At 43.7% G+C, this 21,872-nt stretch overlaps 2 protein-coding genes across 8 annotated transcripts; both read right to left on the bottom strand.

Moving 5' to 3' along the window:
* Positions 1-1,722: 1,722 nt before the first annotated feature.
* BHLHB9 (basic helix-loop-helix family member b9) lies at positions 1,723-14,430 on the bottom strand. 7 transcript variants are annotated; one of them, XM_042974789.1, is made up of 4 exons: positions 14,213-14,430; positions 11,369-11,530; positions 4,802-5,799; positions 1,723-4,482 (listed from the first exon to the last, which is right to left on the bottom strand). In XM_042974789.1, the coding sequence occupies exon 4, from the start codon at positions 4,186-4,188 to the stop codon at positions 2,536-2,538; it is 1,653 nt and encodes a 550-aa protein (XP_042830723.1). In that variant the 5' UTR covers positions 4,189-4,482; positions 4,802-5,799; positions 11,369-11,530; positions 14,213-14,430; the 3' UTR covers positions 1,723-2,535. The 7 variants fall into 7 exon arrangements, with proteins under 7 accessions (XP_042830723.1, XP_042830725.1, XP_042830724.1 ...); XM_042974791.1 differs by having other exon boundaries at positions 5,224-5,799; XM_042974790.1 differs by having other exon boundaries at positions 1,723-5,300; positions 5,699-5,799.
* Positions 14,431-16,792: 2,362 nt separating this feature from the next.
* On the bottom strand, positions 16,793-21,477 carry GPRASP2 (G protein-coupled receptor associated sorting protein 2). Its single transcript, XM_007088993.3, has 4 exons — positions 21,395-21,477; positions 20,752-20,819; positions 20,337-20,414; positions 16,793-20,032 (listed from the first exon to the last, which is right to left on the bottom strand). The coding sequence occupies exon 4, from the start codon at positions 19,711-19,713 to the stop codon at positions 17,137-17,139; it is 2,577 nt and encodes an 858-aa protein (XP_007089055.1). The 5' UTR covers positions 19,714-20,032; positions 20,337-20,414; positions 20,752-20,819; positions 21,395-21,477; the 3' UTR covers positions 16,793-17,136.
* Positions 21,478-21,872: the final 395 nt, after the last annotated feature.

The following is a 21,872-nucleotide window of genomic DNA, read 5'->3' as shown; positions in this document are numbered from 1 at the left end:
TGACACCATGCATAGATGGACCTAGAGAGTATTTTGTTAAGTGAAATAAGTCAGAGAAAGTCAAGTACTGTACGATTTCACTTATATGTGGAACGTAAAAAACAAATGAACAAACAAAACAGAAACAGACAAATAGATACAGAGAATAATCTGGTAGTTGCCAGAGGAGAGGGGGATAGAAAGAGAGTGGGGAAAACAGGGGAAGGGTATTAAAAGGTACAAACTTCCAGTTATAAAATAAGACACAAGGATATAAAGCACAGCATAGAGAATATAGCTAATAATATGTAACAACTTATATGGTGACAGATGATAGCTGGATTTACTATGGTGATCACTTTGTAACATATATAAATGTTGAATCACTATATCATATACCTAAAACTAGTATAATATTGTATGCCAACTATGCTTAAATTAAGAAAAAAAAAACCTACAATGAGGGGCACCTGAGTGGCTCACTTGGTTAAGCATCTGATTCTTGATTTCGGCTCAAGTCATGATCTCACAGTTTCGTGAGTTTGAGCCCCATGTCAGGCTCTGTGCTGACACTGTGGAGCCTGGTTGTGATTCTCTCACTCAGTCTGCCCCTCCCCTGCTTGCACTGTTTCTCTCACAATAAATAAATTTAAAAAAAAAATAAAGAAAACTACAATGAGATACAGGTAAAATTAAAAAGACCAACCATACCAAGTGTTAAAAACTATGTGGGAGGAATCAGAACCCTCACACACTGCTGCAGGAGTGTAAAATAAAACAGAACAACCACTTTGGAAAATGTGAAAGTTAAATGTATATACCTACTATATGATCTAGCCACTCCACTCCTAGGTATTTATTTACCCAAGAGAAAAGCAAAACACATGTTCATAAAAACAGTGTGTACAAATGCTCACAGCAGCTTTACTTGTAATAGCCCAAATCTGGAAACCACTTAAATCTCTATCAACAGGTAAATGGATAAACGGTGATATAGCCATATAGTAGACTCGTGGCAATAAAAATCAATGAACTACTGATACACATAGTAACATGCATGGGTCTCAAGTCATTATGCTGAAAGAAGCCACACACCCCTGCTCCCCCCTAAAAAAAAACATGCTGTATGGTTTCATTTATATAAAATTACAGAAAATGAAAACAATTCTATATTGTCAAAAGAAGGATCACTGGTTGCCTGGAGGCAGGGAGATATAGGGAAAGTTGGGAGGGACTAAAGCGGCATAAAGAAACTCTGGAGGGGTGGATGATGGATATGTTCACTATCTTGACCGTGGTGATAGTTTCACATGTGTATATGTATATCAAAATATATTAAATTGTATACTTTAAATATGTATGGATTAATGTAATGGATTATGTACCTCAATAAAGCTATAAATAAAAAGCTTGTGGCAGATCTGCATAATACTAAATTGGAAAGATAATTATAAAGACAATGAGGCAAGCTGCAGAATACTACACTCTTGCTTCTGCAAAAAACATGTGTGCATGTTATTAAAGACGATATACAATGGGGGCACCTGGGTGGCTCAGATGGTTAAGTATCCAACTCTTGATTTCAGCTCAGGTGATGATTTCTTGGTTTTGCGAGTTCAAGCCCCACTTTGGGCTCTTCATGCTGACCATGCAGAGCCTGCTAGGGATTATCCCTCTCTCTCTGCCCCTCCTCTGCTCACACTCTGTCTCTCTCAAAATAAATAAATAAACTTTAGAAAAAAGAGGATATGCGATGAAATATTAGGGCACTATGCACTAAATGTTAACACAGAAGAAACATTAAGTGATTCAAAAATGTTATAGAAGCATATTTATTGATATGGAAAGATGCTCACAATTTACAGTTAGTGAGAGAAAAAGTAACAGCTTTTACAGTATGATCTTGTTTTAGTTTCTTAACTATTTAAAAATCTAAAAGCATATAATCTAATATTTTCACATGCTGAGACATTTTCTTCAGCTTACACCAGTGGTTGTTAAATGCCTACCATAAGTTATCTGATGCAGGTAGAATAAGGGAAAAACGGTAATTTCTCTTACATTAAACAGCCTATAGCAACTCCTCCCTTCTTTACATGTTGAGTGCACATTCAGCAATGAATGTGTATGTGTACAGATATATGTGAGTGCTGTTAGTTATCTTTTTGTGTATATATGCCTTATTTCTGCAAACTAGATTACAAATTCAATGATGTTTTCTTTTTTTGCCATTTGAAGCCACAAACATATTTAAACAAATACTAATGAAGAACTTAGTGTACTTATGAATTGGTTCACTATCTTCAGTAAAATGTTAAAAAGTTCTCCATCTACACAAGACAAAAATCAACAGATGTTTTCAGCATATGATACAATATTCATTTGGTATCTCAAAAATGGTATAGCTCAAAACTAGAGACTGTCACAGGTAATATCATGTTAAATATGTAATTTATAACGTACACTGTAATAATCAAAACATTATGCAAGGGCCTATAGGGACAGCCTTTTAGAGTCTGAAGATTGTTCAGTGTTCACTTTTATTTCTGGCTCATTTTACATTGTTTCAATAATTCCTTTAACCTCACGGAAAATGGCCATCAGTGTATTATAATTCATGTGATCAACAACTACAATTGAGCCCTTTCTGATATGCTCCTTTATGTTAATAAATATGGCCACAGCACTAACGAGATTGGCTTTTGCCTCCTTCTGGTTAAAGATGAGTTTTAATGCTGCTAATGTCTTTGTATTGATCATGTCTCTGGCTGCAGTTGGATTTTCAGACATATTCAAAAGTACTTTTAAAACAAGATTTCTGGTTTTACGATTTCCCAGGGACAGCAAGTGGAAAAGTTCTGAAAAGTAATTGGCAACAATGTGGTGATGGTCAGAATCAGTAGTCAGTTGTCCTAGTATCTTTAATCCAGATTGTTGTCCAGGTGAATTCAAGGGAAAAGACATGGTTTCCTTACACATATGCTTAACATGTAATTCAAACTTGCGTTGTCTCTCACCCCCAGAAGGAGGATTCAGAGTAATTACAGCCTTTTTTCTGATTTCAGAGGAAGGAAAACTGAGCAAGCTTTCAATAAGCGTCACTACACCCACCTCATTAATAAACTCTTGGGCAAAGGGATGAACCTTAATGATCCCCATTGCAATTTGAGCTATTTTATGAATGAGAGGATCAGTAGTTGACTTAAGTAAGGTAACAAATCTTTGAAATTCTTCAGAATCCATATAGCATTCCATTTTGCAAGGGCAAGCAAATGGCTTAATCCCATTCAGTTCCCTAATCCTGATTTGGCGTCTAATCTCCTCTATGGTCTGGATGCAAGGGTCAGAACCGAATGGATACTCAGGGACAGGCTGTGAGCATGAAGTAGTGCTCCTAGAAGGGCATGTTGTTGCCACAGGTAAAGAATGGGTATTTTCCTCAGCTGAGGCCAGGACAATATATGAAGGAGGCTTTGTCTCAAATGGGACTTGGGATCTAAATCCTAACACTGCTGGAGTTACAGCAGGGGCTTTGGGCCAGATAGTTACCTCAGACCAGTTCTTGGGCCTATTTTTTTCATTAATTTCATCCACAGGCTGGGGCCTAACTATCCTGCTCACAGGTCTAGGATTAGGGTCATAACTAGTTTCATCTCCATCCCAAAACCAGTTCCCAATAACATTTTCTTCCTCTTCCTCCTCAGCCCCTGGCCTAGTTTTGCAGCTGGCCCCGGCCACAGATTCCAACTTTTCAGCATAGGACAGAGGATCAATACCAGCTTTACCTTCATCCTTAGCACTAGAATGATTATTGGCCTCTTCCCCACTCCAAAACCAGGAACCAACATTGGCTTCTTCTGCACTCCAAAACCAGGTATCAATACCAGCCTTATGTTTACAGGTGGACCCAGACTCAGAATTAGCCTCAGCCACAGAACAAATCCCAGATACTTTAGTGGCCTCATCTTCAGCTTTGGGACTAAAATATGCCAGGCCTCTTTCCTTTATCTCAGGAACACTCCTGTTCTTAGACCTTGCCTTCATCGCTGCTGTTGCATCAGCTTGAGACCCTGCCTTGGCTACTGCTTTGTCCTGGGTCTTAGCTACAGGTCTGACTATGCCAGTAGTCTCCCTCTTTGCTTCAGCTTGCACACCAGCCCTTTTTTGAGCTTTGCCTTTGTTTCTAGTCTCATTCTTAGCCCTAGTCATGGTTAAAGATCAGTTATATAGATAGCTCTATACAGTCTTGGCCTTGGTTTTCAATGTGTCCCAGGTCAATGTCTTAACACTCTTTCGCTGGATCAGACATAAACTTTGTGGCAAAAGTCAGTCGTCAGCTCAGCAGTCACACAGTCCCCTTTCCAAACACAGAACCTCTGTCAACAATACAGAGAAAAGACAGAGGCACTTAGTCTGAGGGAAGATGATAGTTCCTGAGTGCAGACCTGTTGAAGGTGATGATCTGCCACTACAAGGCCACTACAGCCACCACTGGAGATGGACCTGAGGTGGAAGAAGAAAACAAGCTTTAAGTCTCTTCCAACTGTGCTTCACTATGCAGAGAGCCACACATGATATGAGAGAATAGAAATGGATTGTGAGGTAGAATAGTAGAAAACTCTATTCCCTCATTTTATCCCTTCCACACTCCCACACTAATGCCCAACAATATCCTACCCAAGCACTAACGCACTCTTTTCTCTACATCACATAGGAGCAGGGATGATGGAAAAGTTTGCTGAAAGTGAAAGAGGCTAAGAAACATCCCGGCCCTTGGGTATACTATATGCTACAGGTCTATCCAGGTAGGTCTCACACCAACCTGTACTGATCTGGTGCGATTTCCTCCTCCTTCCTTACTTCTAGGATCAAAAAGCCCTACAGCCAATTCACAGGCAGACTTTTGGACAAAAATACAGGAGAGTTGGAATTCTGAGCATTTGGTAGACAGACATTTACTCTGGATTGTAAACCAAGTGTCTGTCTTTCCAAATCTAGAACTTTGGTTATATAACATTTCTGGTCTCTTTGGTCCTCCTCATGGCTTCCTACTCCATTTCCTGGGTATCTATCAATTACCCTGTAGGCACAATACTGGCTTAATTTATCCTCATTTTCTATACCCAAATGCGAGGGTAGAGGTTATCTGTAAAGTTGGAAGACAATGGCTCCAAGATATGTTTTAGGCTTGCCAATAGCCTATTTACATCCCCAATCAATACGCATGCTCATGCTCACACTCACCTTGAATCCAAATGAATAGTTTGCATCTTTTTTTCTTAATTCAAAGTGAACAACTATCTACATATTTCTACAGGAACCTATAAAGGAACAAACTTAAGAATAGATAAAAAGACAAAAGAGAGAAACCAGAAGAGATTGAGCTAGGCCAACAGCCATCACAAGCATTATAATACAGACTTTTGTTTATTTAAGGCCATGCTAAATGTCTCCCACCTGTCTGCTCCTACCAAATGATTCCACATCAATTCCCCCCAAGACCTGAAACTTGTCTAATTATACTTCCTTCTAATTTTCAATTTGGTTATTTTCCCAGCAGAGACTACACCTCTTTTCCTGAACAAAATATGAGATGCAACAGTAGATAGTGAGCAACTGTATTTTGAAAGCAGTCAGTGAAGATAACAGGACTATTATTTTAATACCATCTTTGCATGCCCCTACCCTTCCACTTGCCCCATGCAAACATATATCCTACCTCACTGCCACCTATTTCAGCCAGCCCACACAGCAGGGGTCCTCAGGAAATTCTATCCTTTCCACCAAAGAACAGTTCTTTAGCTGGAGAAGAGTCACACCCTGCAAAAACAAAGAGGAACATTCAGCAAAACACCAAGAGAATATGTTGACAATCGTAGGAAAATATCAGGTTAATAAGACAGATACCCAGAATTCAGGTCCTGACACTACCTTTTGAAGAATCAGGAAATAAGTAAATAAATGACATAGGCTCTAAAATGACCCTTCAGAAAATACTCCCCTCTATTCTGACCCACCATTCCCACACCTCAACATATTAAGTGGGCTGGGATGTTGAGAAAAATGATCCTGAAGGAGAAAGGTGGATTAATACCACACTATTTTTTTACACCACACTATTTCTTTAGAAGGACCCTTAAAGGTGTTAATTTTAAGGTGATCTACTCCTTACTCTGTCATTTCCTTGCATTTAATTGACTGCAAGATATAAACATGGAAGGCAATAAACCTGCTGTATTAAGAGGTGGGTAAATATTTCATTTTGATGTCTTCATAATCTACCCACTCAACTGTCCTCTTGCTAAATGTGCCAGATCTACCCTGCAAAGATTTTGGCATCAATCAAGCGCCTATGAGAAGGGACAGCACCCAGGGTCCGGGGGCCCAACAGACCCCTTTACAGAATCAAGACCTGGAATAGCAGACGCCACCGGCCCACCACATCCGCCAATTGAGCACAGAGCTCCTAAGCCCCATCCCCGCTCTCGCCCCGGCGGCCTCCCCGGGTGCCTCCCACCCCAGCTCCCGCTCCGCCATTTCTTCCGCAGCAGGCTCCCCCCACAGCTCTCTCCCGGCACAGCACTGTCGAGGGCGGGTCATGGGCGCCTGGAAAGCTGGCTGCGGAATGGCTGGCGCAGTTCGCCTCCACAGGATCCGAGGGAGCCTCTCCCGCCAGCCCCCATGCCCTGGGCCCGGCCCGCACCGGTCACTGCCTCTCCTCGCCAGGGGTCCCGCGGCGCTGCGCACCTCTGTCACGGACAGGGTACGACCGGGTCGCCTCCCCCTTGCCAGACTGCCAGAGGCTGGGGTCCGGGCAGGCTGTAAGCCGGGCGACAGTGGGGGTCCCCCCACCCCTCCCCACGACAACCCACTTGCCTTCACAGGCTCAAGGTGCAGGTCGTTGTCCTCCCCCTCTTCTCGGAGCTCCTCACTCGGACTCCCACCACCTAGCGTGCTGTCAGAATCGCAAAAAGGCGTCCCGCCCCCCCCGCGCTGCAGCACCAAACTGGGCAGGGGCTGCGCAGGATGCGGCACGAACCGCTCTCAGCAAGGGTGTCGGGAAGGGGGGCGGAGGGATACAGCACGAATGGGCTAGACGCCCCCTCCCTGGCCCACCCTAGTTCCGACCCACGGGGGGCGGGGCCAGGAGGTGCGCCAGCCTAAGGGGCGGGCTCACAGCAGCCCGCCTCTGCAGACCTCCGAGGCGACCACCCCCTCATTGCTGGCACCGCAATAAAAGGGACCTGGGAACGACTGGCAGTGGGGGTTAGGATCCCGAGTTCGGGGTGGTGGTGGTAGTGTGCTGCAGACAGCAGCGGATGGATATCAACCGTCCTTCGATTTGTAAGAATCCTCAGCCTGTTCAGTGTCTGCCCTCCTCCCCCCCCCCACCCAATCCCGCCCGCCCGCCTTCCTGGAGGCTGATGGGCTAGGGGCTGTGAGAACAGCAGGATGAGAGGGGAGAGGCGACTTAAGGCCAGACCACCTGGCCCTCCTGGAGTCCTTCTTTCATTGTTTCACGGAGCCCGGAGAGGAGGAAGTGGGAGGGGGCTCTCATGGAGGCCTCACCACTGAGCCTTTTCTAAAGAGAGGCAGACCTGCACCTCTAACCTGAGAAAACCAACCACTGCTCTGTGCCCATCCTTTCTGCCACACTGCTCTGTGCCCACCCTTCCTGCCACACTGCTTCCCACCCCCACCCCTCATTCAAACTGGTAATATGCTTTGCCATTTCGCAGTCCCCACAGTTGCCCAAAAAGGAGGGCCTTTCCCTGTCAGGACTTGCACTGGGTCATAGGATCTTTCCTGTCTGTTGCCCCATGGTCAGGTGTCAGGATAGTCCTGGCTCCTTTTCCACTATCCTATCTATCAAGTCTTCGCTTGTAGTCATGTCCAAGCTCTCATGATCTTTGGCAATGTGGATATGTGGCAGGGATTAGAACCAGCTTGGATCTCAGCCACTTGCCATACACACTTGCCTCGTTTATCCATTAGAGCTGTTAACATATTAAGCTTACTTATTTTTATTCCCCGATACTTCCAAATTCTGCATCATATCTGAGTCTGGTTCTGATGCTTGCTTTGTATTCTCAAACTGTGCTTTTTCTTGCCTTTTAGCATGGCTTATAATTTTGTGTTGAAAGCTGGATATTATGCATTAGGTGATAGGAACTGAAGTGAACAGTCCTTTAGTGAGAAGTTTTAAAGTTAAGCTGGTTAGCAGTTGGGCTGTGGGTAGTTTGCTGTAGCTTTAAGTGCTATGGTCTTCAAATTCGTCTAGTGTCTTTATTTTTATCTCCCCTCTAAACTCTGGGCTTCCCTAATTACTCCTTGCAGAGACTCTACATCTTGCAGCTCTTTTAACTATACTCTACTCTTATGACAATGGAGGCTTGTTAGCAATGTGACAATGTGTGGAGGAGAGCAAGTGTTCTATAATCTTATGATTAAATTCCAGTGTTTTGTGGACCTGTGTCCCTAAGCTATGACCTTCACAAGTGTTTCTTAGTGTCTTTGTCTTCCTTATGTGAGAATGGAAGTCTAGAATGGACTCAATAGGTGGAATGCCTTTCCTTCAGCTGGGATAAAGCTCAGGGAAAGGCTTTTCCACTGGAAAGTAGACCTTTATCTTGGAGAAGGTTCTGGGTCTATTTCCCCCTCCTAGAGCCATGTGGTGATCTTTCTGAAATGTTTACTTGTGAGAACCTGCTGGACTTCCTAGAGGTAAAGCCCACTAAATTTCTAAGCCAGCATGTCCCCATGGGGTTTCTTACTCTCAAACTATTCCACACTCATTACCTAGAAATTTGTCAAAATTACTATTTTTATGTTTATGTTTCTAGCAGTTTCTGCTCTAAGTAGAGAGAGAGGCTGTGACTCTCCAGATTTGTCTTTTCTCCAGAATTTGGGGTGATTATTTGCCCTGTGACCTCAGTTCTTTGATGGGTCTAAGATAAATCATTGCTTCTCAGTTTGTTCAGCTTTTTTTTTTTTTCTGTTTAGAAATACAGGAAGAATGACTGCTAAACTCTTTACATGTCCTAACTGAATCTGGAAATACGGCTTATGGATTTTAATGGGGTAGCTAAAGACCAGTGAACACAGTGTTTTTCCTCTTCCTTTCAGCTATATATTAGATCTGGGAATTAAGTTGCCCTTGAAAACCAAGCTGCTCCATAAATATTGGCTCTTTTCCCTCCCAGGTATAGAATATTTGTGTGGCTCCCTGAATCTGGCATCTCAGCCCCCAAATTCATAACTTGGGAGTGCCGATTAGAGTTCATACTTCCAGATTCAAAGTTCCTGATGGTGAGCTCTGAGCAACTGTGACTTAACTCTGGGAGAAAAAAGTCATCTCTGTTACCACCACCACCAAGAAGCAGATTACTATACTACTAGGTGCTTGCTTAGACTAGAATGGCCAGTTTCTGAGTCCTGGAAGCAGGTTCTAAAAGGAGGCTCTACTGGGGCACCTGGGTAGCTCAGTCGGTTAAGCGTCTGACTTCGGCTCAAGTCATGATCTCACAGTTCATGAGTTCAAGTCCCGTGTCAGGCTGGGTGCTGACAGCTCAGAGCCTGGAGCCTGCTTCAGATTCTGCGTCTCCCTCTCTCTGCCCCTTGCCTGCTTACACACACACTATCTCTCAAAAAGTAAATTAAATTATAATTTTATTTTTTAATAAAAAATTTTAAAAAATTTAAAAAACGGAGTCTCTCCTTTGGAACATGGCCAGACTTCAGAGCCAGGCAGTCCAGAACTTGAATAGAGAGTTTTTTACTATTAATTATTTGTGTCACTTTGGAAAAGGTACTTAATGTTTTTATCTGTGTTAATTCATGTCTCAGAAGAGGCTGGTTAAAACTACTTCACAGGATTCTTGTGCACACTAAATTAGGAAGTATCTGATATTCTGAAATACCTGCAGGTTATCAGGTCTTTCTAGTTGCTTTTAAAATTGTGATCTATCCATATTATGAAGTGGGCTGGGGAAAGTAGAAAAGAGTAGATGAGAACTCCATGGTGGCTTTTCGCGGTCATAAATGATAAGAAATTGCCACTGTGCTCTTTGTCTCTGTAACCTCAGTACTTTGTATACTGTGTTGCTTACCATGGCCCTTTACAAAAATAATGTCATTTTTGCATAAGGTATGCCCCCCCTCTCCTTGTAGTCATATAGCACAGGGAGGCTGATCCCTATTCCAGGGGTAAGTCAACTTGCTCCAGGGGTTATCCATCCCCTTGGTACTCTCTGGTTCAGGAAGGGGTGGCGATATAACGGTACTCATTGAGGCATTAGAAGATTGCAAAAGGACTTCTGAGCAAAGTGTCCTCACTCATAAGAAAAGGCCATCAGGAAACAGTCTCCTTAACCCTGGGTTCTCAGGGCCCTCTTGGTTCCCTCCTGGCACTTCAGACCAAAGCGAATACTTTTGTCCCTTGTACTGCAAATGGCACAAAGGAACAATTAAGAAGTCCTGTCCTTATAAAACATTCCACTTGAGGTGTTGACAGCTAGATGACCCTGAAAGGGCAGGAGGGAATGTTACAAGAAAATAACTATGTTGTTCCCTAATGGGTGACTACACAAAGGAACATTTTTAGAATTAGGTAATGCCCAGAAACGTAGATAACGCACACTACAAGGAATTTGCTAAAAAATATAATGCTACGCTTGTTACAATAAAGTGGCCAGTCTAACACAATGCTGTTGTCTGTGTCCATTTATTTATTTTTTCGCTGATGCTGTTCATCCTTTGGGAACCCCTGGACCTGCTGGGGCTGGACCTCGGCACCAATGTGGCCTGAGTGCAGGGAAAGTGGAGAAGGGCTTGGACTAGGGTGAAGCGCCTGAAAGTGAGTGCTTCCTAAAACTGTGCTTCCTTATCTCATTCTAGTGCTGGCCCTGACTTGGAAGAATGTGTTGAGCGATAGAGATAGAAAGTTAGGGCCTTGAAACTCTCCAGAGAACCTGGGAATATTTTAAAGATGAGATCCCATTGAAAGTTGCTCTTTTGAAACTGGGCACACAGTAGATGGTCAGTGAGTGATAACAGTTCAGCTGTACTATAAGAAGATACCTTTCTTTCATTCATGACTGGATTGATGACAAATCTGCTCTAATTTTATCCTCAGGCAGCAACATTTTAAGTCAAGTGATATTTGAATGGGCCCTGATATTCATTACTTGAGATAGCCCATAATATTTATCCAGAAAAGGAGCATAAACAAAAGGGCCATGTGAGTAAAAAAATTGATGGATGATCCTGGCCCCTACAAGTCATACCCAAGGGGTGATCAGAACAGAGATAATCATCCTATACTTAGGGACACACACACACACACACACACACACACACACACACACACACACACACACACCACACTTACCCTGCCTCTTTCCTGAGATTGAAAACATCCACAGGTGTTAACTGGCTAAGTATCTGCTTCAGGTTGCACATGGGACTTAGGCGGTATCCAGTGAGGCCACAGTATGAAGTTCCCCAAATATAAATGTGGTACTCCCCACAGGAATTCTAGGCTGAGGGAGCTCTAATGAGAAAAAATATACAGAAATTATAGAGAACTTTAAAAATTATTTAAATTGCAGGTGCTTGCCACAAAAACACATGCTGATTTTTTCACCCATAATACACTGGAGGTTCTGCCTTCTTCATTTTTAACTTGTTTATATATGATAAATAGGATCAGAGACAGATATTAATCTACCGGTGGCTGCTAAAAATAGAGACATGTAACATCATTGTTCCAACATCAGTTATTTGACACCAATTACCTGGAGTTAGCACCAGACTCCACAGGTTTAAAGGTGCAGTCCCCAACAATACTGCCCCATTTCAGATCAGATGCCAGTTACGAGTCATGGGAACCACTCATATTTCTGAGTGACCAGTTATAAATTCAGGATTTCCCATGATCTCCTCAGGTTTGATAATTTAGCAGAACAATTCACAGAACTCACTAAAAGTTCTATACCTAGGATTATAGTTTTATTATAAAGAATACACACAGGACAAGGTGTGGAAGGTTCTTAGACACACAGCTTCTATGCCCTCTTCCCATGGATTTAGGCCATATCAACCTCCCTGGATATCAGTGCATTTACCAGTCAGGAAGCCCCACTGATCCCTGAGTTTTCATTGGGGTTTCTGTATGTAGACATGATCCATTAAATCACTGGCCATGTGACTGAACCCAAAATTCAGACCTCCCCTCTTTGAGAGTTCCAGCTGGCCTAAAGTTCCAAATCTAGTCACATGGTTGGTCCTACTGGTGACCAGACCACAATCTGAGGCCAAAAGTCACTTTGTTATTATAACAAAGACACTCCTGTCACTCACTAAATTTCTTAAGTTTTTTGAAGCTCTGTTCCAGAAACCAGGGACAAAGTTTAAATATATTCTTTCTTATGCCACACTATGTTTGAGGTATTCTCGTTTGTCAAATTCTAAAAACACACAGACAATAGAAAACAGAGCTTGAGGGGAAAGACTATAACCTGAATATTGAACCCAATACATGTATTACCAGAATTCTGGAGAGTGGAGGGAAGGGGATAATAACAAAGCAGGCAAGAAGTAAGAGAGGAAGAGGTAGTCCTAGGTCTCAATCTCTGTAATTTTATCTCACATGCCTTCTGCTCAATCCTAGCTTTTAAATGTAAAAAGGTGGGCCTGAGTATTATTATGACATGATTTCAACTCTATACTGAGTACAAAAAAAAAAGGATATGAGAAGGCTTAGTTAAGAAAACTCATTACTTCCTGGTGACACTTCCTAAACTATCCAGTGGAGGCATGGGGTGGGGGGACATTCAAATAGAAAGAGGTCAAGTATTTACCAAGGGCTGGTACCCAGGATGAGACCAAAGAAACAAGCCTTAAGAAGGGAGCAGAGAACACAGTGCAAGGAAGAAAGCAAAGTGTCTACAGAGGGAATCATGTGAGATCAAGAGTTTCTGTCAGTGATTCCCAGAAAGAACCTCTTCTGAGGCCCAGGACAACAGTGGGAGAGAGGCTCAGATAAAAAAGAAACTTTTGTGTTCCTAGATGGGAAGGAGCTGCTGCCTGGGGCTAAGATCCAAGGATCCTCTTGGGAGAGGAGAAACTTGATGGTTTCCTAATGAGAAATCCCATGTGAAGGGCACAAAGCCTCTAGGTTCCCTCCTCCTGAGTCTGTTCCCTTCCCCATTCCTTAGAGCTTCTCAGATTGGGGTTTATTCTACTCTTGCATCTGTTGGAAGCTGGAACCTTGGAATATAAGGCAGATATATCCCTGCCTCCTTTTCCCCCACCATGCCCCCAAATTTGGTCTGGTCTCAGTCATCCCCAACATTTGGAAGACAGAGTGAATGCCAACTAGGTGAGAGGAAAGGAATGCAGCTCATGGTTCCCATTGTTGAGGAATTTTTTTCCCTCTAACCTTCAAGATTTTTCTAGCTGGAGTAAGAATTAAATTGATGAGACAGATCAAATAAATAAAAATACAATGAAATAAGATTTAAATTCATACATATAGGGAACTCACACAGACAGGAGATTCCAAAGACAGGTAAAATGAGGTAATTTGCCATACCCAACTAAGAAGAAAGGTAGGGATTTGGGACTTCAAAGGGAAGGAAAGCAATTCAAAAAAGAATGAATATTTGGTAACCAAATATGGGAGTACATACACAAACAATAGGACATACAAAGGAATTTTAACAGATAGTTTGCTAAATTCCTCCCTGTCAACCACTCCTAGTTCATATACTGTGGTTATCTATGGAAGTAGTTGTCTTCCTGCAGCAGGTCCTCAACCTAAATTTTCCTCAGGCAATTAGTGGAGAAGGTCAAAGTTTCCTCCTGAGCCTTTTGGGCAATTGTTTTCAGTTCCAAATAATCTGCATGCCGAAATGGCATATTTTGGGGCAGCCTGCCCTAGTTCCCAATACCATTGTCACAATCCAGCACCTCAGGAGTTCAGGAATTGTCACCTCACCGTTTCCTTTCTCTGGTCTCCCCTGAAGCCAACTCCCTCCTTGTGTCCACCTCCCTTACTCGACACACAGTAACAAAGCCACACACAGCTGGGCTGGGCGGGGAGCCTGGGAGTGAGGGAGGGGTGTTCAGAAGGCAGAAGCAGAGACCCAGTAAGGTCCGAGGCACTTCTTGCACCAGGACTTATTCTCAGCCACCACATCCCATGGATGCCATTTCCCAGCCTCGCACCCACCTCCTCCAACAGCAACCGCTGCTTCTCTCCACGTTTGTCTCCTGCAGGATGACTTCCTGCCTCTTGAGCTCCTGGGCAAAAGACTGACCCCGGCTAAGACGCTGGCAATAGGCTGAGGGGTTGTGCCCTCTACCAACAAATGCTGTAATTGCGCTCGCCTGAGAGATCCGTTTTCAGGTTAGTGCAGCACGGAGAGACACCCACCCACTCAGCCCAATATTCTACCACTCCTCCCACGGCCGTCTGTCAGTCGTCAGGTGTATATCCTTCCTGTCCGCTTTCAGTACAACACACCTCTGTGCTTGCGCAAGAGAGAGCATGGTCACGTGACCCACCACCAGCTTCACGTGACCGTGTAGACTGTGTAGTCTGCCGTATCCCTGCATCATGGATGGCAGAATCTTCTGTCTCTGAGGTTGAGATGCTTGCTAGAAGAATCTGACGCTCCAGGTGAAGATAGAGAGCTTAATTAAGGAAGGCTGGATTTAGAGCCGGAGCTTCCAGCGCTAGCGCTAGGCCTGGGCCTTGCTCTTTAGGAGCACAGGGCTGGCGAGGAATACTCGATGAGAAGGAGTTTGAAGAGGAAGTGATTTTTATTAATCTGTGTGATACTCGGGCGACATATTAACACACACACGCACACACACTCACACACGCAGAACCTGTCTTAAAAAATATTGATAAGTAAAACAAACATTCAAATTACCATGTCCACTACCAGGATGATCTCTGTTAACACTTGTGGTTTGTGAAGTTAGGCAAAACTGCCACTTTGTCCTACTTCCATAAACCTTGCATATCAGAATCAAGTGGGGAAAAAACATGTTGCACGGTCAGAAAAATTATACAAAACTTGAGTAAAGACAACATGGGTGCTGGATATTATTCCAGTAGTGCTGGGCTTCATTCTCTATTGAGCAAGTTTTCAACCCTGAGAGGCCAATGTTAACTTGTAGATATTTTGTCTAACGGATATGGAAATGATTTACGTTCAGTGGACAGATAACATCAATGGTTACAACGTAATGCCCTTAGAATACTAACTAGTTTTGTATTTAACCTAGAAATTTTATCCTAACATTTACTATTTTTCTGTGTATTAAACTTAATATTTAACATATATTTTGTTTATATTATTATATTGTGTATGTGATATATACATATCGCCTTTAACCATTTTCATATTCTTAGCAGTTCCTTAATTGTGTTGAAAAAATCACATAAACATTTGTAATTCACAAGTCATATTACTTTTTCAAAAATTAGCATCCTCAGACAAAACAAATATTTTCACCATGTCTAAAAATAATAAAATATGATGTTTCCTGCAAGTCTGGGACCAACTCTGTCCCTGACTTATACAATTCTTCTGTCTGATGGTATGGTATAATCTATTTACTTATTATTATGGAAAATACACACAAAGTAAAACTTAATCATTTTAACCATTTTAAAGTGTACAATTCAGTGTGGTGTTAAGTATATTCACAATGCTGTGCAAGCACCACTATTTTGAGTGTTATTGTTATTCTAAAAGGAAACATGATCTTTTGAGTGTAACTATCATGTGAAAACATTACCATCTTTGTACACTCAAAAGACTACTATAAACTTAGTAACCTTGGTAATTTTTTGAAGCATTTCATTAAAAAGTTAGTCTTTCAGAAGTCTCATTACTTTCCAACTTTTCTAAATGTTATTATCTCTAAACATTTTTAACACTGATAGCTCAATCTTTTCATGTAACTGTGTCTGTTCCAATATGTCCACATATAACTTGAGGCACTAGATACAAGCATATTAAAAGGAAAAACCCTTAGTAATTTTTGTATTTCCCCAATGCTTGTCTCTGAAAATTCTTTTACTATGGTATTTTATTCCAGACTATTGAATGTATGAAGTTTCTTAGGCATATTGAAGTTACATAGAAATTGTGTGTATTTACACACAAGACTTTAAAATGGGATCCAATTTTCCAGATATCACAATCTTCTGTTTCACTTGACATTAAAGCATCAGTATAATTTCATGCCAATAAATAGATAATTTTTTTAAAGCTGCATAATTTCCTTAATACCTTCCTTGGACTAGGAACACAAAGGAAATATTCTTCCTGACTCAATTTGTGTGCCATTGTACTCTTTCACTCTTTAGGTGGCAATGAAGCAACAACAGTACTAGGATTTGTAAAATGTGCAGATTTGGCTGACTTAGCTCTCCAATCTGGCCTCATTCCAACTGCATCCCTCACTAAATTTGTCTTAACCTATTCCAGGCAGATAGGCTAAATCCATGCTACTAGGACAGGTTTCCCAATCATGCACATTTCTTCACACTTTTCTTCCCACTCCTCACTTCAGAGAATGACCTAATGGTTTGTCTTATCCTACACTAGTTTAAGTGGGTCCCTCTTTGCTGAAGCATTTCTCAAATACCACCAGCGCACAGTAATCTCTCCTTTCTCAAACTCTAGGAATGGGATTTTCCAATGAGGGTGTTTGTCACACTACTAGTTATCTGTATTTGTACGTGTGCACAATGTATCTGTACCTGGATTTCAAACTGAAGGGTCAGTTTTGCCAATTTTCACATAGACCTTTATTGAAAACACAGACTTGAATAGAGAACCATATGTTTAAACAACAAATAGCAGGGTAGCTTACATAGGCGACTCAGTTCACTGGAAGCTCAATACCAAAAAAAATATTGCAATCTGGACAGCAAGACAAATATCAACAAATATGTTTTCAGCTCTAATATTCATTTGGCATCCACAAAATGATCCAGCTCAAACCAAGGATTGGACAAAGTTAACATCAGCATTAAAATATAAGTTACAACATAAAACCAGACTGTGAAAACCAAAGCACTACTCAGGGCTCTTTGGGAACATAAGGCTGATCAAAGGCAGGTGATTATTCGCACTAGCTTTGTCGTCCCATCTCAGGATCATTTTGATTGTCTATTTGGACTTGTAGTTCCTTAGCTAACTTCTCAAATTCATGGAATGCAGAAATAAGTGGCTCAAGATTGAAATCATCATCAATTAAAGACATAGTTCCATTTTTTATAATATTACTGATATTCTGAAACATCTTAATAACAATTTGAATATTATCATTTGTCTCTTCTATGTTAAAGAGACCCACAAATATTGATAGAGCTTTGGCACTGAATAGTTTTTTTGCCACAACAGGATTTTCGGACAAATTCAATAGCATTTTTAGAACATGAAACTTTGTTCTTGCATTGCCTGTGGTTAATAAAGAGAAAAACCCAGACATATAATTGGCAACCAGTGTGTGATAGTCAGTAGTTGTAGTGAGGTGTCTAAGCATCCTTAATCCAAGCAGCTGCTCAGGAGAACTCACACTATGAGCAAGGGTTTCTTCACACACTTGACATATGAATGTCTCAATCATGTTTAGATTTGGGTAAGGTGGAGCCATGTGAATCATATTTTCCAAAAAACTTGTCCTAACTCGGGAGGAGGGATAATTGAGCAAGGTTTCAATAAGTGAGACAACACCTGAATCCCGAATGAAATCTCGGGTAAACTGAGAAGCACTTCTCATGCCCATTGCAATTTTAGATATTTCATGAATAAAAGGATCTCGGATTTTGTCCATTAATAGAAGGAGTTCTTCAAATTCTCCAGTACCAATTTTAAGCTCACATTGTATGCAGCTGCAGGACCAACTCTCAGGTGCTACACTCTCCCTGGCCTTAAGATGCTCCCGGATTTCCCTGACTGACCTGTAGGATGGATCATAATGAAATGGGAACTCAGGTTCAGGCTGATCAGACTGAAGCAAAGATTCCTGCCCTTCCCCTTCTGGGGTAAATTCCAAATTCTTGGGCTTTCCCTCAAACATGTCAGAGAATACAGATGCTGCTTCTTCAGGAATTCTAAAGGAGCTTGGGGATGGGAAGCCAACCCCATGACAAGGACCAGGTTTGAATTCAACAGTGACCTCTTCCCAGGTTTGGGGCCTGGATGATGCTTTAAGTTCCTCTTCAGCTGAATCTCTGAACCTGGAACTAGCCTTATACACAGGACTGGGATTTAGATCAAAGCAGGCCTCATCCCTATCCCAGAACCAGGACCCAAATATGGCCTCTTCTTCAGACTCTGGCCTGGCCTCTTCTCTGGCCACAGCCCCCAAATTGGACTTTTCCTCAGTCCAAAGCAAGGATCCACCAATGGCCCCCTCCTCAGACCCTGGTGTAGATTCACAGATGGCCAAAGCCCCAGCCTCCATACTGGCCTCTTTTTCTGCCCAGAACCAGGACCCAATAATGACTTCCTCTTCAAACCTGGGCTCTTGTTTGACCCTACCACTGTTATTAACATCTTTCTGGCCCTTGGGCTTCAAGACAGTATTAGGCTCTTCCTGGTCTCTGGTCCTGAATCTACCATTGGCCTCTTCTCCAGGCAAAAACCAGGACTCCTTAGAGTACTCATCTTCAGACTCAGACTCAAAAAAGTCCTCTCTCTTTGTCCTAAGCTTGGACCTCATAGTTTCCTCATCCCGGACTCTGGGCTTGAACAAGTTATTGGTATTTTCTCCAGCCCACAAGCAAAATGGGTTGCCAGACTCCTCCTCAGACCCAGACCAAGAATCAACATAGGGATCTTGCTTGGATCTGGGCCTGGACCTGGGGTTAGGCTGATGTTTAGCCCTATGCCTGGATCTGGTATTGGCCTCTTCCCTGGGCCACGATCTGATACTGGCCTCTTCTCCAGCCCAGAAAGAGGACATTGTAGAGGTCTCATCTGCTGACCAGAATCCAGACTCGTTAGAGGCTTCCTCTCTGGCCCGGTGCCTAGGATAGCACCAAGACCCCATATTAACTTCCTCCCCTGATCCAAACCAGGGTTGAATTCCTGTCTGAACCTGGGAGCCAGGAAACGTCTCAGTGTCCACACTGACCAGTTCCCTATCCACAGATAGGGCCATAGGTTTAGCAACAGGCCCAGACTCAGTACTGACGAGTGGCCAGGCTACAGCACTGGTCTGGGCCAACCCCTCTGTTTGCGACATTGCCTCCGCCCCAAACTCAGTCTGGGGCCAAGCTTGGGCTTCATCTTTGGGCCTCGCCCCAGGGATTGCCTTGGCCTCGGTCTTAGGACGTCCTCCCCCTACTGTCCTGGCTTCAGCTTTGGGCCTTGCCCCAACCACTGACTGGGACTCAATTTTGGCCCTTGTCCCAGCCATTCCCTGGGACTCAGTTTTAGGCCTTGACCCAGCCATTGCCTGGGACTCAGTTTTGGGCCTTGCCCCAGCCATTGCCTGGGATTCAGTTTTGGGCCTTGCCCCAGGCATAGACTTTGACTCAGTTTTGGGCCTTGCTCCAGGCATTACCTGTGCCTGGGTCCTAACCTTGGGTCTGACCACCATTGGGACTTCATTCTCTCTTTCAGCCCCACCTCCAACCTCTTCTCCAGCCTTCTTTTCAGGCTTTGCCTGGGCAGCAGGTTCAATCTCAGCCCCAGTCATGGTATACGTTACAGAGGAGGCCCAGTTAAGTACCCCGACCCCAGTCTCAGCCTCTACCACAGATCTCACAGTTTTGTATCTTCACACTGTGATCTTTCAGTGATTCACGTGATATAGTTGGAAACAAAAGTTAGAGTCAATCACCAGTCCAGCAGTCAATCGATCTGCTTCCAAAGCCTAGCCTCAGTCAATATCACAAAGCGCAGAAGAGGCACAACCAAGCTGGGGGATGATGGATGCTCCCAGGTGGGTGCAGACCTGTTGAGGGTGGTGGTCAGCAGCAATTCCAACACCAGCAGAGATGCCACTGGAGGTAGATCTAAGGAAAGAGAATCACATAGGGCTTTGAATCTCTTCAAATTGCATCACTCCATGCAGAGATTCACACAGAGACTGGACCTTGAATGCTTAGGGAACAGATGGAAAGTCTTTCCATCACCCTCATTTCACCCATGTTTTACCCCAGATTTTGCCACATTACTTTGCCTGCTACAAAACAGGTGTGAAATTGGTGAGTGTTGGCAATGGGAGAGGCTTAGGAGCCCCCAGACTACCCTAGTCATTCTTGGGCCAGTGTTGATCTCCACTTCCCCACTCAAGTTTGCACCCAATCTCATACCAACCTGCAAGGATATGGTGCAATTTCCCCCTCCTTGCTTTGTTTCAGTGGTATTAAGCTCTACATCAGAGAGCAGGCAGTCCTACGGAGAAGTAAACATACAGGAGACAATGAAGTCTGAGTGCCTCGTTGACAGACTGACACACGGACCCCTGATGTAAACATCTGTTTAATTTGTCTAATTTTTTCCTATCTAATGGTCCCTGCTTTCTGGTTGTCTCCTCCCATTCATGGCCCAATCCGTAACTACACTAATATGCCTAATACCTCCTACAGGAAATAAGGAAAAGATGCTGTGACAGTGTGCAAATATGGCAGAGGGTAGGAGAGGTGGATCAAACACACCCAAGTGGATCAAAGACACCTGCTATTGATCTTACTCTGCCACTATCCCCTGCATTGCTGTCCTTCATACCAACCTCCAGAGATTTGGGCCAGTCTATTCCTCCTTCCCTTCCTTACAGAAGTGAGCAGCTTTAAAGCAGGCCTATGGACAAACAGATGAAAAGGCATGACAGTCAGGAGACCATGGCAGCAACTGAGTTCTGGGTGGACCCACAAACACCAAGGATAGGAGTCCACATATTATTTGTCTTTTCAACATTTAAAGTCCTCTTGGTAGAATGTTCTCTATTACTTAAGCTCTTAGTTTCAAGGGTTGCAGACAACGACATCTTCTCTTGACGTCACACTTTCACATGGCTCCCTTCTCCAATTCTGAGGATTCACCACTAGGTGCACCACATCCCACCGCCTTGCGCAGCATAAATTGGGGGAAGGGTGCCCCTACGTATATTCTAGAAAACAGGTTGTGCAGTGACACTTGTAATTATGACTTCTGTCTCACCCTCACCTCCTAGCTCATCTTTTCCTGCCACCAATTTTGGGTGGAGGTGAAGGAGAAAGGCAAGGGAAGGACTTAGAAGGCTAGTAAAAAGGGGAAATTTGGAAGGTACTCTTGGATGCGCCTGACCTGTTCTGATCACAGTCACCCCACTCCGATTTGGGTCTCCACTCAATGGTTGCTGCTCATTTCCCCCCTGCACCCCCAGCCCCACATACCTCCAGAAATCCAGGCCATTGTCCTGCTCTTCCTTTTTCTCAAGCCTCTCCTCTACAGATGCACTCTGCGGGATGAAACCACCAGACCTACCTCGCAGAGAGAAGACTTTCGAATCAACCAGGAGCCTGTGCTAAGGGACAGCACCCAGGGTCCGGGGGCCAATAGGCCCCTTTACAGAATTAGGGCCCGTAACAGCCGACGCCACCGAACCCAGGCTCCTGCCAGTTGGGCAAATAACTCGAACGCCACCCCCCACCCGCTCTCGCCCCGGCGGCCTCCCCGGGTGCCCCCCACCCCAGCTCCCGCTCCGCCATTTCTTCCGCAGCAGGCTCCCCCCACAGCTCTCTCCCGGCACAGCACCGTCGAGGGCGGGTCATGGGCGCCTGGAAAGCTGGCTGCGGAATGGCTGGCGCAGTTCGCCTCCACAGGATCCGAGGGAGCCTCTCCCGCCAGCCCCCATGCCCTGGGCCCGGCCCG

Source organism: Panthera tigris, chromosome X (genome assembly GCF_018350195.1).
Source record: "Panthera tigris isolate Pti1 chromosome X, P.tigris_Pti1_mat1.1, whole genome shotgun sequence".
Taxonomy (NCBI): Eukaryota; Metazoa; Chordata; class Mammalia; order Carnivora; family Felidae; genus Panthera; species Panthera tigris.
The sequence above is the reverse complement of the archived record's forward strand: the minus strand, read 5'-3'. Positions and strand labels throughout refer to the sequence as shown.